Genomic DNA, 18,867 nt, shown 5'->3' on the forward strand with positions numbered 1-18,867 from the left:
ACTTAACTGAAAAAATTAATTTAACATATGAATATAATTAGTATTAATATTCTTGTGTAAAATAAATGATTACTAAATTGCTTTCAAAACATGAGAAGTATAAAAATTATTTATAAAATACAGTAAGTGTGGTCTTTTGTATGGCATTCCACTGGGCAGTGCTTCATAATTGGGAGAATATGATGAAATTTCTGCTCGCAAGCGATCGTCAAGGTGCTCATCTGTAAGTCGGGATTTATATTTTGATTTTATAATATGCATTGTCAAAAACAATGATTCACACAAGTATGTGGAAAAAAGAAACGACTTTATTTTATGTGCTGCTCTTTTTTTAAGAATGGAATTTATTCCTTCAGCTTTATTCCAGAATTTATCATCTGATATAATAGTTTTGAGGATAATGTCATTCTGAAGATCCACAATTTCTATCTCCACTTCGTCTCGCTTTACTTGAAGAAATTCCGAAATGTATGTTGCTATTGCGATTACATTTATTTGGATTTTAAAAAGATTAACAAAAAATGTTATCAAAGGCTCGATGATATTAAATTGTTGAAAGCGCTTTTCAAATTGATCTTTAAGCAATTGGAGGTTGATGACAAATGTTGATAAGTCAATTTCACTGTTACCTATCATTTTTTTCCCATGTTTAGAAAATGCACAAGAGGCTTCATTTTTCAAATGTGATATCACAAAACTAGCTTAGCTCTGAACGAGTTTATAGCCTCTATCATTTTTGCTATATGTTTGTCCTTTCCCTGCAGCTCCAAGTTTAAATTATCTAGTTTTTCCATTATGTCCGTTATGGAAGACAAGTGTGCTAGCCAAAGAGGATCTCTTAAGACCTGGTTTCTTAGGACAGGACGCCGTCAGCTGGAAATCAGCGTTAACCTCTGATTGGTCCATTTGTGAATTTGATAGTATACGTCATCGAACGCTCATCTTGAACTACAATTGCCGTCCAACTCAACTGCAGTTGGATTACAACGTGACGTTAACCACAGAAGCAATGGCGGACAACATCCAACAGCACATTGAAATCAGCCAAGATTTTGATTTTGACATTAAGCATAGCTTCTTCATTAAACATAGCACTCTTCATTTAGCTCAGCTATAATGTGTTTTTTCTTGGACAAAGTCATTATTTGTTCTCTAAAACACTGGTCGACAATAACAAAATCAATACAAATTCAAAATAAATATTTGTTTACGTTATTAAGGCATGCGCAATGAGAAATAATGTCTGCGTTGGACCAACTGCTCACGCTGAGCTAACAAAAAAGTATTTTTTTTGGCGTCAGCTCTACGTCAACTTTCCGCTGACGCCCAGATAAGGCGCTTGTCCTAAGAAACCAGACCTTTAGTTCTAAAAATAAAATGTTTGATTTTTTTGACTGCAAGATAATTTTTTATTTCTTCAATTAAATGTAGAAATCTATTAAGTACTTTGTCTTTACTGAGCCAGTGTACTTCAGTATTTATTTGCATAGCATAAAATTTGCAAAGCATTTAATGGGAAAATGGAAAACTGAAATATTTTATTGTTGGGCACAAGCAGCGGGCGCACCTAGACCGATCGACGGGCGCCTTGGTGCCCGCGGGCATAAGGTTGGGGACCCCTGCAGCTTTATTGTTTATATGTGACTTTGCACTTGTTTGCGTTCGTGTGTGTCAATTGATTAAATTAGGCGATATGTAATATAAATTCGACGATTGGATAAATTCGATGACATATTATATAAATATAGAATAATTATTATATCAGGTATTATATTATTATAATGTTAATAATTAGATCAAATTATTAGATACACTGTAGTTTTTAAATATTTAGATGCTTTGCACGAGTTTATATGCAATACTTACATATTTAAGCATACATGCAATGAGTTTTTATTCAGGAGATTTTTTTATATACTTCCTATTTGTATTTATTTTTAACGTATTGCATTACAATGTTAACCAATTAATACACGAACGTAAACAAGTACAAACCGGTTTCAGCCGCATAAAAACATTAAAGTCGTATATTATCACTTGATAACTAAGATTTTACATGAAATCTTAAAGTGCGTCTGATATATCGCACTGAAAATAATGCACGTAATAAGTTATTTTCACCAGAGCGCGAATCTAAAATCTGGAACTAAATAAAATATCTATTCTAGGCCGATTCATTGTCCTTTAAGTCATGAAAAAGACACGTAAACAAGTAATTCGACTCCAAAAAGTTATATTCTTCGTATGTTTGAGGCTATGTAAAAATAGTATCATTTTGCTAGTATGTCGTTGCAAATAATGCGAGTGCTTTCATATATGTTTCTTTGAAATTCGAGAAATTTACCAACAAAGCAAAGTATTTCGCAAAATGTTATTTATTTTGTATGCGTGTTTGTTGCCCGAATATCCTTTTTATGAATAAATGGTAGCTATCATAGTTCAAAAGGACTTTCGGAAGTATCATCATGAGTTTGAGATGATGGAAGTATCAACATGAGGTTGTTGGAATGATCATCATGAGGTTGAAAATGCAACATCTCAGTAATGAATCTTCAACGCGACACTGGAATTTTGAAAGTGATTTAAAAAGGCATAATAATGTTCAGTAGAAGTTTTTATTTTTGTATTCCTGTGTATTTTATTTATTTGCTGAATGGATTTGCTGTTTTATTCTTTGTTACGACATGACAGCATCGAATGGGAAGTGCATGGATGTCAGCCTTTTATAGGGGGTCGAAAAGTATGATATAATTCACTATTTTCTACCTTGCGCAATTAATTTGCAAGACTAATCGCAAATTATATGCATTGAATGACAAATTGCAATTGAATAACAAATTATAATGTACGATTATTACATTTAATTAGTATGATTATAAATCATTAGTATTAGATCAGGGAAATTTATTGCAATAAGTAGGTTCATATTTAATTCTGCTTTCCTTAATAATAAAGGTGTAAGTTTTGTTTTCTAAAATAAATACTTTCAGCATCTTCCTAAGTGAAGAGCGAAAAATCAGTGCCTGACGATAAGTAAAAATCACATAGTCGCCTAAGTAAATATCCGAAATATGGTCTAGTTAGTGCTACTATCCGGTATACATTTGCCCGGTATGCCCTACACTGATGTTTCTTTAAGGTCAAGTGCAACTGCCCGGTATGCATTCAACCGGTACTCCGAACACTGATGTTTCTTCTAATCTATCCTCGGCAGATATTAAAATATCGAATGAATATAATAATATAAACGATTAAATTAATATCCAATCGAATATAACAAATATTTCGGACATTCACCAAAGCGACTATGTGATTGTTGACATTCACATGTGAAAGTCTTGATTTCGGTCATTCATATATATATACTTTACATATATATATATACATATATCATATATATATACATAACATATATATACTTTATAAACTAATATACTTTATGAATTATATATTTCTCATACTTTAATATAAAAAATGCTTTGAAATATATTTTTATAATTTTGTTTTGTTTACTTCTTGTATTAAAATTATCTTCGAGCAAGCAGCTCATTTTTTTTCGAACTATAAAGATAGAAACTATAAAGATAGGAAGTTAGAAATTGACTTTGAATCTATTTCTTGAAATGTAAATGGACTATTCTGAAATGTCGATATCTTTATCTTAGATTAAACAAATGAGTGCAAAAAAAAATCTTAATTTTTATTATGAATACAACAAATTTACCTGAAGACAAATACTGTTTCTTCGATTCAGAAATGAAACCGATATATTTTAGTCGATTTTAAAGAATTTTTGATGTAAAGTTAAACAAAACTCAATGAAAAAGGAATTATACTTAACCTTAAATTATTTATTTCAAAAGGATATCAGTTTTGAAAATGAGTTATGCATATTAACTTTAAATATCGGAAGTCAATTAATAAGAAACTATTCAAAAGTAATAAATTTCAGTAACTGGAAAATATTATCCATCCTAATTCGAAAACTTCCCTTCGCTAATTACGAAACTACATCATTAGGATGGTTTAAAATGCGTATTCAAACAATAAAAAAAGGGACAAAACTACACTTTATTTCGAAATTTCCTTTCATGGAATTCATTAACAATGCCCCAAAAATCAAAATAGTTAAATGCCAAAAGCAAGCAAATGAAGAGTGCTTTCAATTATTTTGATGGGAATTGAAACCTTAATTTTTTTTTTTTTTTTGAAGCGCCAACGGCGATGTATTTTCGGGAACGAATGCAGAAGTTTTTGGAGTACGTTTTCATTAATTAGTTTACTCAATGATTCTCAAACCCCGAAATTGATTCCGATTCATTTAAAATGCGCTGAATTAAATAAAGAAGGTGTTTTTTAATTTGTTGTTTCTTTTTCATCTCTTTCTTATAACTTCATTATTCTGTTCACTTTATTTGGTTCAACAAGCACTTTGTGGTTCGGGATTATTCCAACAATTTATGAATAGAAATTACCCAGAAAGCATTGTAACCTTACGGCAACCTTGTGGTCGGAATTTTCTTTTGATTGTCTCGAAAATGTTTGTACTAAAAACCTTTTTTCAATAAAGCAAAAAATATTGCAGTTTCAAACCTTTCATCCTAAAAGGATTAAAAATTATTTTTTAAAGCTTTTTTTAAAAAGCATTTTCATTTAAGTAAAATGGCCACTTAAGGTCTGGTTTCTTAGGACAAGCGCCTTATCTGGGCGTCAGCGGAAAGTTGATGTAGAGCTGACGCCAAAAAAAATACTTTTTTGTTAGCTCAGCGTGAGCAGTCCGTCCAACGCAGACATTATCTCTCATTGCGCATGCGTTAATAACGTAAACAAATATTTATTTTGAATTTGTATTGATTTTGTTTTTGTCGACCAGTGTTTTAGAGAACAAATAATGACTTTGTCCAAGAAAAAACACATTATAGCTGAGCTAAATGAAGGGTGCTATGATTAATGAAGAAGCTATGTTTAATGTCAAAATCAAAATCTTGGCTGATTTCAATGTGCTGTTGGATGTTGTCCGCCATTGCTTCTGTGGTTAACATCACGCTGTAATCCAACTGCAGTTGAGTTGGACGGCAATTGTAGTTCAAGATGAGCGGTCGATGACGTATACTTTCAAACTCACAAATGGACCAATCAGAGGTTAGCGCTGATTTCCAGCTGACGGCGTCCTGTCCTAAGAAACCAGGCCTTTAGGTCCATAATGTATCGTATAATGTACCAAATTGTATCGTCCATTAAAATTTCATAACAAGGAGGATACAAGACGTTTCGAAAAGGAACCTTATAATGATCTAGACATAAGATTATTTTCACCTTGAGACTAGCTTTGTTCAAGGATTTTTTTCACTCTTGAAAACCCTAAGTCAACCCTTATTTAAGGTTTTTATATAGAAGGTTGTTTTTCTAAGGTTTTGGATGAGGGTATTGTGTGTAGAATAGAGCAGATGGTAACAGATCTCGCTTTAAGGTTAGAAGGTTTACACGTAAACCGCGTAACAAACCTTTTCAGATTTACATATAAAGGTTTTTGCTGGGTGAAAATAAACCTTATTTTACCTACTGGGTACATATTTATCATCAAATAATCATTTTTCTATTATTAATAATCATTTTTCTATTTTCGATTAGCAAAACTTTCACATCAATTTTCCAGCTTCCGCAATTAAAATCTCCAAGTTTCGGAAAGGCAAAAACTGTTCCATCAGTAGACTCAGCCATATAGAAAATTCAACACTTAATTCTACTTTTCACTCGTTATTAGTCCAAACATTCCATGTTTAAGACCAAAGGTCTGCGGATTCGAATCCCAACTTTCTTAGGTTAGCAGAGCATGCACAGTAGTTAGAGAATGTGTTAACTCACATGAAGAAACTTGTAAATTAAAGCATTTCTTTATTACATACAGTACCATCTCGATACAGCGAACAACTGAAAATAATTAATTAGAATACTGCTTATCGAAATATGGTACGTCATCACCGGAAACAACAACATAGTGAAGTGACATCTGCTTTCAACAATGCATGTCTTATGTACGAATTCTATAATGATATGCACGAATGACGTCAGATACGTTATCAGAAAAGAAAATATCTGTTGCCAACACACGACCGAAACTTAATTATGTTAATTTAATGTGTTCAGAGGAGTAACAAGCCACTCCAACAGAATCAATTCAATTTTTATAACATAATGAATTTATATTTTTCTTTTGCCAAAAATATGCACAATTGGGTATAATATAAAAAAGACACAACTACTTCCACTTAGTAGGAATAACATTTACCATGACGCAATGCTAAATTCTATGCCACTATCCACATAAATGCCACTATCCACATAAATGCCACTATCCACATAAATCAATTATTAATCAAAAGTCGAATATCAATTACTTTTCTTTATAATGCAATAAAATCTGACGAGCAGCTATTTAAACGATCAAACACTTCGTTTGTTTATTTGTGGCTTGAAGTTAGGCTCGCAGAAAATGCCGTTCATGGGTTAAATTTAGTAGGAATAACACAACCTGTGACGTAGGCTATAGTATACCCAATTGGGTACTTGCATTTCGAGAGAAAGAAGAGCAAACATACCCACACACGTGATCTATGACGTCAGAGCCAGCTGATCATCAATAAATAAAATGGCGCGTCTAAGTTAAGCTACGTTTTTCCATATAAGTTAGAATGTTAATTAACGTGATATTAACTAAATACAGCACCGTATTTGAATTTGTTGAAATATAATTCTTTCTTAGATTTATTATTTGTCGATGCATTTTATTGCAACACGTAATATATTTTTGTTTTGTGTACCTGGCAACTTCGATGCATAATTAGTTTGTTTATGTTCCAATACGAATAGATTGTATGCACTTCTAGTCATTGTTTTCAAGAAGAGGTAAACTGTTCACAAAATCGAAATGGGTTTAATGAGTGAACAAAAAACTTGATAATAACTGGTAAATAACTGTAAAATATGGGTAGTTTGAAGGTGTCAAGAAAATTAATTTCCTTTAACTATATAATTGGGTACTTGCACTTCGAGAAGAAGATCACAGATAATACCCACACATTTGACATATGACGTCAGCTGATCGTTAATGAGCAAAATGGTGTGTTGAAGTTGAGTTAAGTTTTTCCACATAAGTTAGAATGTTAATGAACGTGAAGTTAATTAAATACAGCACCATATTTGAATTTGTTTAATTACAATTCTTTCTTAGATTTATTATTTGTTTATGTAATTTAATGTAACACGCGTAACGTATGTATGTAATTTAATGTAACATTTTGTTTTGTGTAATTGGCAACTTCAATGCATTCAGTTTGTTTATGTTTTACATGACTTCGCGCCTGTCTTTGAGTAAGAAATAAATGGTACAAGAATTGAAATCATTGTGAATGAATTTTTGTGAAGGATTATTGTAGACTTAAGAGAATTGATACATGACGGGGTAAGTTAACTCGAAATCGAATGGAAAGAACAGTTGCTAACATAAACAAAGCCACGTTTGAACAATCAATCTGGCACGAAATACCCACATTATGTCACTTGCGTGTATCGCATTGCAAGACAATGTACACTCTTCAAAAGTGAAATTGCAACGCCAAGAAATAATGCACGCAGCGTCATGCAAATTTCAGGAGCGATAGTAGTGAGATGGATATGCAAATGATTAAATTTGCGCACGCATCTGATCACGTGGTACGCATATTCGGGCTATAAAGGCCAGAAACTTTCCCTTCTCTTAAACGGCATCTGAGGTTTTGCGTAGCATTTGCGACTTTCGAAAAAGCGTAGAAAATGCCTCTGAGACGTCGGCGAGCTCAATACCATCAGTTAACGACCAGGGAACATGACCGTATTATAGAACTCCATGAACTTGGTTTGTCGCTGCGCGCAATAGCAACTCGTGTTGGGCAGAACGTGAGTACCATCCAACGTTGTGTCACACGATGGATTCAGGAAGGTCTACGTGCACGCCGAAAGAGGAAGTGGTGCGCACAGGTGCACGTCAGAACGCAAAGACCGGCGTATTTGCCAGTTGACTATTCGAGACCCTTTCTCCACGGCACGTGCCATCCGAAGCCGGTTGCCTTCAGGAGCAGGTGGATCTGTGTCCACCCAAACCATACGCAACAGATTGCATGAAGTACAGTTACGTGCACGGGTACCAGCAACAGGGGTACCGTTGACTGCTTTACACAGGGCTAGACGCCTGGCGTGGTGTCATCGTCATCGTACCTGGACCATCCAATGGCATCGGGTATTGTTCACGGATGAATCTCGTTTCTGTCTGTGGAGAAATGACGGCCGTCGACGAGTATGGCGGTGACCCGGAGAACGCTACGAACCAGCCGATTACGCCGAGCGTCACAACGGTCCTACACCGGGCATCATGGTTTGGGGTGGCATTATGTTTGATCGCAGAACGCCCCTGGTACACATTCACGGCAGTTTGACAGCGGACCGCTACGTCACACAAGTTGTGTATCCCGTTGTTCTGCCCTTGTTGCAGGGCGCACCCAACACAGTATTCCAGCAAGACAATGTCAGGCCGCATGTCGCACGGCGAACTCTTAACAGCCTGACTGGATTTGACATCCTTCCCTGGCCGGCAGCCTCTCCAGATCTGAATCCCATAGAACACCTATGGGATCTCATTGGACGTGGCATGAACAGAGGACCAATGGCGCAAACCATCGATGATCTGCGCACAGCAGTGGATGTGACTTGGTAAAGGTTACCTCAGGCAACCATCAATGGAGTCATTGATAGCATGCCTCGCCGGAGTGAGGCCTGTATAGCTGCCCGAGGTGGCCACATTAGATATTGAATAAATTGCTTTATAATGATTTTATTAGTCTGTTTTTTTAATCATTTGCATATCCATCTCACTACTATCGCTCCTGAAATTTGCATGACGCTACGTGCATTATTTCTTGGTGTTGCAATTTCACTTTTGATGAGTGTATATATGAAAAATACCCTAAATTATTAGTTCGATTTGCAAAAAATAATAACAATCAATAAAAAATTAAATAAAAAAACAAATAAATGCATAAATTCTTGAGATTTTTCACCTGAAACGCTATTTTTATTGTAATGCAGAGAAAAAAAAGTGAAATAATAGATATCTAACTGGATATAAGGTTTTTTGTCTTATTTCTTGCAAACGAAGTATTACTGAGGTTAAACTCTAAATTAATAGTTAACAATTTAATATAGGCTCCTTTTTAAAATATTCTGTGGGGATTGTAGATATCGACCATATCAACTTTCATCTACAAAAAGGTACCCCAACCTAGAATCGAGTTAACATGTCTTATATACTAGTGAATTAGAATTGTGTTTTTGTAGTGGTAGATACACTACAGTACTCTCCCACCAGAATTTTATCTGTGACAGAATTCGATGAATAGGATACCACTAGTTGATTCGATGCTGTTTTGTGAGAAGCCGGGAAGGCTGTATTAAGATCACCGTACTTTTGAGTGCTGATCATTAAAGCTGTATCAAGTTCACGATCGTGGTCACTCCTGTGTTGTCTTTATCAGTCGAGTGTATACGTTGTATCAGATCGAGGCTGAGAAGCAAGAGCGTGAGGACAATGTCGAAGTCACAAGTAGCAAGTCAACTGCTAATGTCGACCAATCCCTCGAAGTAGGCGAGTTCAGATCGAAGCGGGCGTTAATGCCAAGAGAGACGTCATATCACGTCCGGGTCACCAATGTGGGGATTGTAGATATGTGTGAACTTTCATCTATGAAAAGGTACCTCAACATAGAATCGAGTTAACGCGTCTTATATACTAGTAAATTGCAATTGTATTTTTTCAGTGGTAGAAACCCTACAATTAACTACATAGAATGCACTTATACTGGAAAAGGTTTCATATAAGAACATAACATAACATAAGAACCTTCGCTTTATTCTGATAAAATTATCTAATAAACTATTAATGGGGCAAAACTGCTCTTAATAGTCCCCCCCTTCTATTTTTACATCCATGCAAGTGGAATAGTTTTACAGGTAATAGAACAGAAGCCTAACTTTAAACGTCAGTTTTCCTGTAAACTAAATTAATACTGAGGTGAAATCATTTTCAAATAAATCGACACTATCCTATATTGTACTAATACTTAACAAGTTTCTCTGCAAGGAAAGAACTGTTGAATAACGATTTTATAGGGTTGAATTGATTTGAAATAAATAGATAACCCAAATTGTACTCCTCTTTCAAAATGTTTCTCTGCACAAAAAGAATTAATGCAATAGAACTACGGTTTTACAGGGCATAAAATAGGAACCCAATCTTTAACTTCATTATATTTTCTTTTTAACTCAGGGTAAATCTATTTTTAAATAAATAGCTGTAACCTAATAAGATCATTTACTTAAATAATGGTATTTTTTGAAAAATGAAAGTATCCCCAGAAATCGAGGTCAGCGGCAGAGGTGTAGTGGCTTTCTTTTGGGCATGGATTTGGATTTTCATCACGTGGCTTCCAAACTTGCTACAACATATTTCCTTCTGACAAATTATTTTATAATATTTCTCAACTTTTTATTCTCACTCTGTTTCGACCACCTCTTAGAATTTTTCCTTTTTATGTAAATTTCATTCAAAAGTGTTAGTATAAATTTGACTTACAGTTGGTGTCTCGTTAAATGAGACATTGAATGAGAAACTCACCTGTATTTGTGGTGTTGAGGAGTCGAATGCACTGTATAGCATGGGTAAAACTTCAGATCTAAGATCACTTTTAGGAGTTTTTTGCATTATTATATCCATATTCTCCAACAGCGTCACTGTCGCCTGTATGCAATAAAAAATATAATCAACTCAAGAAATATACATAGAGCCAAACAAATGTATCCAAGTTAATTAATACAGTGGGGAGAGTAGACAGATATATATGTCACGGCCAAAGTCCGAAGTCCGGCCACTTCGCGAATTGGCCATACCTCTCGGACAAAGCGCGAAATAATTGAAACGATCAATTATTTCGCACTTTGGCCGGCCATTTCGCGAAGTGGCCACGATGTTCCGGCCAAAACGCGATGTGCTCATTCAAGAATGCCCGGGCAAATATATACCGGGCAGTGGCACTTAACTAGACCTAGTATATATTTCGAACATTTACCAAAGGTCAAGTCATAGTAGGTCTAATTAAGTGCCACTGCCCGGTATACATTTGCCCGGTATATCCTACACTGATGTTTTTTTAAAGTCAAGTGTCACTGCCCGGTATATATTTGCCCGCTTTGCGCTGCACTGATGTTTTTTTATAGTCAAATGCCCCTGCCCGGTATACATTTGCCCGGTATACCCTACACTGATGTTTCTTCAAGGTTCAGTGCCACTGCCCGATATGCATTTGCCCGGTATTTATCTTCTAATCTATCGTCAGTACGTATTAAAATATAGAATAAATGTAATCTATCGTCAGTAAGTATTAAAATATTGAACAATTGTAATTATATAATCGAATAAATGTAATTATATCTGGCCAATTCCCGAAATCAAGAAAAGATCGGACATTGGCCAGCCAATTTACAGCGTTCTTGGTCAATTCGCGATCTGGTCGGCCAATTCGCGAAGTGGCCGAATTCGGGCTTTGGCCGTAACATATAAATATAAATAATGTCTTTGCCGAGTGAAAGGATTAAAAACAGGTCTTAGGCAGGGAAGGAGGGTACAAAATTTATTTATTAATTATTTGACAGAGAACGTTTATCCAAGTATGGTCACGAAAAGTTGTGCTCCTCATCATAAGTTAGGGAAAATCTTGCAAAGTAAATCCGTTAAATTTTTCGTTTTAGGGAAACCTTAGTAATTGTAACTGGTCAATTAAATAGGTCGTGCGATTCCCACAAAGAGCAAAGGGGAAAACGTCTTGCTTTTAACTATTGCATACTTGAGCTAAAAATAGATAAAAGGACAGGATGCGAATTTAGTATAAAGTGTGAGAAAGTGTTTCGATTAGAATAATAAAATAAAATAAAAGGATTTTCAGAAAAGGATATATATATATATATATATATATATATATATATATATATATATATATATATATATATATATATATATATATATATATATATATATATATATATATATATATATATATATATATATATATATATACATATATATATATAAGAAGCGAGTGGAATGATAACACATAGCCAATCACATAAGACTTCTGGTTAGTAGCGCACAAAACAGCCAATCAAAATTGAGAACGAATGTATGTGAAAAGGTAATAATTTTTAATAATGCTGTCAAAAAATACAAAATACAAACTAACCTCAAATAAAACTCAAAGGACTTCGAATCAAATAATTAAGAAAACTCTACTATTACGTTTATAAAAAGGAAGATTTATTAACTCAACAACAAAATTATAACATCGCCATTGCAAAAAAAAGAAGAAAAAAAAACAAATCTCACACTTGTTACGTAAAGCTATAAAAAGACAGTATGATTATTTATACAAACGATTATATATGATTATTATGAACTAAACTTTATGCAAACGATTGTTTATGACGTCATTAGATAAAAGTGTCATTAACGCAATATTGTCCAGTGTTTATTAATAATTTTGAGTGGCAATGTAAAAAGATAGTTGTGAAAGATAGTTTTATAATAAAATGTTTGTTTTGATAGAACGAAAATTTATATTTGATATTTATTTTAGAATTCCAATATATTTTAATAGCTTTGATAAATCGGGTAGAGTTATTGGAAGCACGAATCAACACTCTCTCAAAAAACTATTTACATTCCAAATTATTAAAATATATTGAACAGAGTTTACTTTAAAATACTCATATCTTTTATAAAAAATGGATCGCCGTGAATATCTTAGGCGATATGAACGGCGGAATGATTTAGCTGCACAAAATTAACTGGAAAATAATTGTAGTGCTATGAATATGCGACGGCGGAATGCGCGGCGAAGAAACGTTGAAAAGTATAGACGTTTAAATGAAAACGAATACCTTGGTGTACTTACAAATACTTCTGATTGATGCTAAAATATTTTGTCAGTTGACAGTATTGAAGTTAATTGAGCAATTACTTGTAATGGTATTTGCTTTTGAAATATTACTTAGAATGAACTTATTAATATTACACGCTTTAATTTGTTTGTAATTTTTGTAAAGTTTTTTTTCATCAGGTTTCAATTGTTTTTAGTTTAAAATTTAAATTACTGGGGGGGGGGGAGATAAAGCACCATATAGGGTGCGTCCGGCATCCTATAAGCTCAACAATAATTTGAGTTTGGCTCTACCACGAGTGCTTCGGATACGGAGATTAATGCCGGATAAAATAATATTGCTCATGCCGGATTAAATAATATTGCACCCTCGCTTTATATAAGTTTATAATATTGTTTGTGTTGAAATTGCTTTATATAAGTTTATAATGTTGATAATAAGTTCCTCTGACATTTTACAATCCTGTCATAATCTCTCTACTTGATGTTGGTGCAGAAAAATTGCCAGCTAATCTCCAGAAAAACGACTTCAAGTTTGTTCGCGAAGCGAACGAAAATGTAATTGCGTAGCAATTATCGGGGGATGGCGAGCGGTAGTGAGCAGGGGGCGGTGCCCTCTAGTATATATATATATATATATATATATATATATATATATATATATATATATATATATATATATATATATATATATATATATATATGCGTCTTGTTAGTTCATCTGGGAACAGCATAACCTTAAAGTTTCGGTGATTCCGTTTTTGCATTACCTAATTGATGACACGCAAAAAAATGTCAAGTTTTGTGCCAAATAAACGTCATTTGCGGGAACTTTTGATTTACTTTTTTATTTTAAGGAAACCTGCAGCTGAGGTGTATCGATTGCTTGGAGAAGCATAGGGTGAGGCTGTTTTTAAGTGAGAGAAGTTATCGCTCTCAGAAGTTTAAAAAAGGTGAGTTTGACGTGGAAGACAAGGACCGCAGTGGAAGGCCGACATTAGACGAAGACAAGTACTTGGAAGAATTTTTGAAGAAGATTCGTCCCCAACTCAAAAAAAGAACTTACTCTTACATTACAAGTGACTCAGCAAGTTCAAGACTACAAGTTCAAAATGTATAGAAAACATTACAGGATAATGAAAAAAGAGAAGGAAATTATTTAAAATAATGACAATAATAAAAAAAAAAAATCCGGAAAAAGAGGACATAATCTGTTCATCAGCTTACACGATTATATCCGCAAAAGGGAGTGCTTTCTAATATTGTATCAATATAGCCAAAGCAAATCATATCAATACAATAGTCTGAGGAGCACCCAAAAAAAATTTTTTTGAAACAAAATAGAACACATTATGTAATAGATATCAAGTAAAAAGCAGAAAATAAAATGTAAAGAAAAAAAAAGAGAACAAAACATAAAATGAAATATATAAAGCGAACTTACATGAAGGGGAAAATTTTCAAGAATGATTTAAATTTTTTTCTTAATAAGATTGCCAGACTACAAAATATGAAAACAGAAGCGCAAACTGAGGTAAAAGCGTAAATAGAGGGAATATCTTTTATAGCGCGTTCTTACTGCAGTACTGAAGCACGTTCGATTTGTTAGCTGCACTCTTTTTTACGGATGCAATCGTGGGAGCTGATAAAGAGATTACGTCCTTTTTTCCGGATTTTTACTATTATTATGATTAGTTTTCTAAATAATTCTTCTTCACTTTTATCATTATTCTGTAATATTTTCCATGCTTATATATATATATATATATATATATATATATATATATATATATATATATATATATATATATATATATATATATATATATATATATATATATATATATATATATATATATATATATATTACGGTGATTGACCGAAGTAGGTGGTTGTTGACTTTCACCGGTGAATGTCGACAAACACCAAATACGTAGGTGAAAGATCGAATATTTCATTACATTCTTGTACATTCGGACCCTCACCGGTGTATGTCAACAATCACATAGTCACTTTGGTGAATATCCGAAATATTTGTTACATCCAATTTTATATTAATTTATTCGTTGATATTATTATATTTATTTGATATATTTATATTTATTGTATATTTTAATACTTACTGACGATAGATTAGACATCAGTGTAGGGTATACCGAGCCAGTTAAGGTTAAGTGCCACTGCCCGGTATACCCTACACTGATGTTTTTTTAAGGTTAAGTGCCACTGCCCGGTATACCCTACACTGATGTTTCCTTTAAGGTTCAGTGCCACTGCCCGGTATACCCTACACTGATGTTTTTTTTAAGGTTAAGTGCCTCTGCCCGGTATTCATTTGCCCGGTATACCCTACACTGAGAGCCATTGCCCGGTATATATTTGCCCGATACTTGGTGTATACCGGGCAGTGGCACTTAACCTTAAAAAAACATCAGTGTAGGGTATACCGAGCAAATGTAAATGTATCGCCCGATACTCCAAACACTGATGTTTCTTCTGATCTATCGTCAGTAAATATTAAAATATCGAATAAATGTAATTATATCCACGAATAAATTCATATCAAATCGAATGTAACAAATATTTCGGACATTCACCAAAGCGACTATGTGATTGTTGACATTCACCGCTGAAAGTCAGAAGTAAGGGTTTTTAGAAAATATTTCGGACATACACCAAACGACTAGGTGATTGTTGACATTCATCAGATTTCGGTCATTCACCGTAACATATATATATATATATATATATATATATATATATATATATATATATATATATATATATATATATATATATATATATATATATATATATATATATATATATATATATGGCATCAAACATCTATTATAAAACAGAGATATTTAGTTTTTGACCCATCGAGTAAATTTACCTGATCTTGATAATATCTGATATATATTATGTTTGGCCAATTTCTATCTCAATACATATTTAGCTTATAAGCAACTAATATGTCCTCCAAGATTCATGCAAAGAAAGGAATGTTCGTCGAAGAGCAGCATAAAAAAAAAAAAAAACCACTTTTCTCAATCCACCATTGAATCCATCCCCTCAACAAAAGGCGAACGCTGCTTCCTAAAATTGCCGCAGCAGCAAGGGAAAGAAGAAGAAAAAAAATAGAGGATTTTCTGTTGTGCTATATTTCTTATTTACAGACGCGAACTGCATTCTGGGAAGAAATTTAATATACATGAAGTAATGGTAGAAGATGTCTTTACCCCCCCCCCCATCCGAATGCATAAGGAAGGAAGATATATGTTTGGTGTAAGAAGGTCTAAGCAGGAAAAAGAAGGAGGCATTAATTCCGGAAAATATGTGACATAACAGGTGTTTTGGAAACTTCTTTACGGAACGAAGAAGGAGTTGTTGCCTTTATAAACTTGGTACAAATTGGGAAGAGGTTAACAAATAAAGAATGCTATTGATTAGTTTAGCGGAAAAGTTCCCATGTGTTAAAGTTACTGTACCAATTTGTGAAGGCTTTATGCAAAAATACCTAAATTGAAAGACTGGTTTACGAGCTTCCGTAACATAATTTTCTCAATCTTCAGTTTATGCATACTAAGAATATATATTTTTTATTTATTGAAAGGGATGGTTTAAATCTAATTTTTTCTTTAAGAATAAAAATGTAAATATGGGAATTCAGAGTATATTATTTTATTTAAGCAGGAATATTTTGCTAAAAGATATTCGGCTTAACACGTATTTTTTTATTTGATTGAATAAACTTCTGCGATAATTAATTTAAATAGTGTTATGACGGTGATAGTTTTAAATTAATGAGTGGATTTTGTACAGGTAGCGTTATTGGCTTTTTGGCAGTTACAGATACATCTTAACTTGGATGTAATAAAATTATATTTGTCTCAGAGAAATGAATAAAATCGTTTAAGAAAAATTTATTTATTAATTATTGAAAATGGCCATAATAAAATTAAAAAATTATAAAGAAAATAAATCCCTTAAAGAGATCAAGATTCATATTCAAAGGTTGGGACTGGAATGCCCAAACGGGTACCCCCAGTCAAAAATTGAATGAAGTGTTTCCAACGGAAAGTTAGGAGCATGAGAAGAGATCCAAGGTTAGGGATTTATCGAAAGAATAATCACCAAAAATAAAGCCATCTCTCTCATAATCAATATTAGATTTGAAAATACTCTGGCGTTCGCGAATCGCCAACAAGACTGTGAGAATTATTATAACCATGTATAACTGAAACATATTTGTGGTAAGAAATTAAGAATAAAGAGTTAAAAAAACAGGTTTTTGTTTTCGAATAGTCGCGATAGTGAATTCATAAATCTTACATTAGTATTGAAATAAGAACATTGATCGATAAGAAACAAATAAAATATTTCATGATCGCTTTTTATAAATTTTAATAAAAATTAAATAATTGATTTAATTTAATTACAATTCGATTAAGAAAAAAGTAAGTTTAAGAAATTAAAGAAATTTTAAAAAGCTAGGAAATATGTAATGCCTATTGTGGTATCACAAATATATTCGAAGTTGATTTCTTAAAAACTATCTTTATATATATATATATATATATATATATGTATATATATATATATATATATATATATATATATATATATATATATATATATATATATATATATATATATATATATATATATATACCGAAGAGCCATCACATTATGACCACCCTTCATCTATAACAATGGGCTCGCCCAGGTTTTCTTCCTTGGAACAATGTTCTCATGGGGCACATTAGGACTCATAATTCTCTTAGAACAATCCCTGACGTCTGTAAGCTACTTGAACATAGTTGCAGACCAGGTTCACCCATTCATGGCAACAGTTTTTCCCTCGGGGGATGGTGTTTACCAACAGGATAATGCACCATGCCATAAGGGTCGAATCGTCGAGGAACATTCCAGTGACTTTCAAGTCATGTCTTGGCCCCCAAATTCCCCTGACCTTAATCCAATAGAGCATTTGTGGTCCTACTTGGAAAACCAAATTCGTGCTGCCACGCTACCCCCTCGCAATGTGAGGGAATTGTAGGACCAGTTGGTGAGCGCTTGGTACCAGATATCTCAGGCTACCTATCAGCACCTTGTGAAATCAATGCCACGGCGGGAATTAGCTGTTTTGAGGACTATATATATATATATATATATATATATATATATATATATATATATATATATATATGTATGTAAAAGAAATTATGAAACTTGCACAATTAACTTCGTTTTTAAGAAATCAACTTCAAATAATCAAACTTTGTTAAAAACTATTATTTGCTCATTAATGTCCGGTATAAAATATAAGTAAAATGTAAAATAGTGTTTAAGCACAAATATAATTTTTCACTAATCTAAAAATTAACAAGCATTATTATTAATTTGCAAAGAAAGTTTATTCTTCTAATAACGCAAAATTTCAAGCATTTCATAAAAATAACAGGAAAAAAAACGTACGAAAGTTTTCTTAGAAGTGAACATAAATGATTTATAAAATAATCAAATTTGTTGAAAACGTATTTTGCTAACGCATTTCCTACAAAGAACAGAAAAAAATTTCTTTTTGAACATGACGTACAAACATGACGAACGAAAGAACATGAACGATTTATAAAATAATCAAGTTTGTTGAAAACATATTTTGTTCGAAAATAAACTTGCGAAATTAAAGTAAATAGATAAGTAGCGAATATGGAGACAGAAATGGAATGAATTTACAAACTGAGTGTCTCATTAAGTCTATAAGGTAGGCGGGGCATTAATATTGGCGACCGGATTAGAAACGGTGGAGAATATTGGCGATGGGTATGACATAATTAAAATC

The 18,867-nt window shown here is 33.1% G+C and overlaps 2 protein-coding genes across 5 annotated transcripts in view; one reads left to right on the forward strand and one right to left on the reverse strand.

Annotated features, from left to right (window-relative positions):
• Window positions 1-18,867, forward strand: part of LOC107453622 (ankyrin repeat and BTB/POZ domain-containing protein 2) — a 442,842-nt gene that overhangs the window by 285,805 nt on the left and 138,170 nt on the right. The gene's annotated exons all lie outside the window — the stretch shown is intronic.
• Window positions 1-18,867, reverse strand: part of LOC107453616 (SCY1-like protein 2) — a 556,894-nt gene that overhangs the window by 64,508 nt on the left and 473,519 nt on the right. For all 4 annotated transcript variants that reach the window (XM_087169467.1, XM_087169470.1, XM_087169468.1 and 1 more), the window contains one exon: window positions 10,706-10,828. In XM_087169467.1, coding sequence (XP_087025593.1) covers window positions 10,706-10,828 — 123 coding nt within the window. The remainder of the gene's footprint in view (window positions 1-10,705; window positions 10,829-18,867) is intronic.

This window comes from Parasteatoda tepidariorum, chromosome 8 (assembly GCF_982258835.1).
Source record: "Parasteatoda tepidariorum strain Cologne lab strain chromosome 8, Ptep-v5.0, whole genome shotgun sequence".
Taxonomy (NCBI): domain Eukaryota; kingdom Metazoa; phylum Arthropoda; class Arachnida; order Araneae; family Theridiidae; genus Parasteatoda; species Parasteatoda tepidariorum.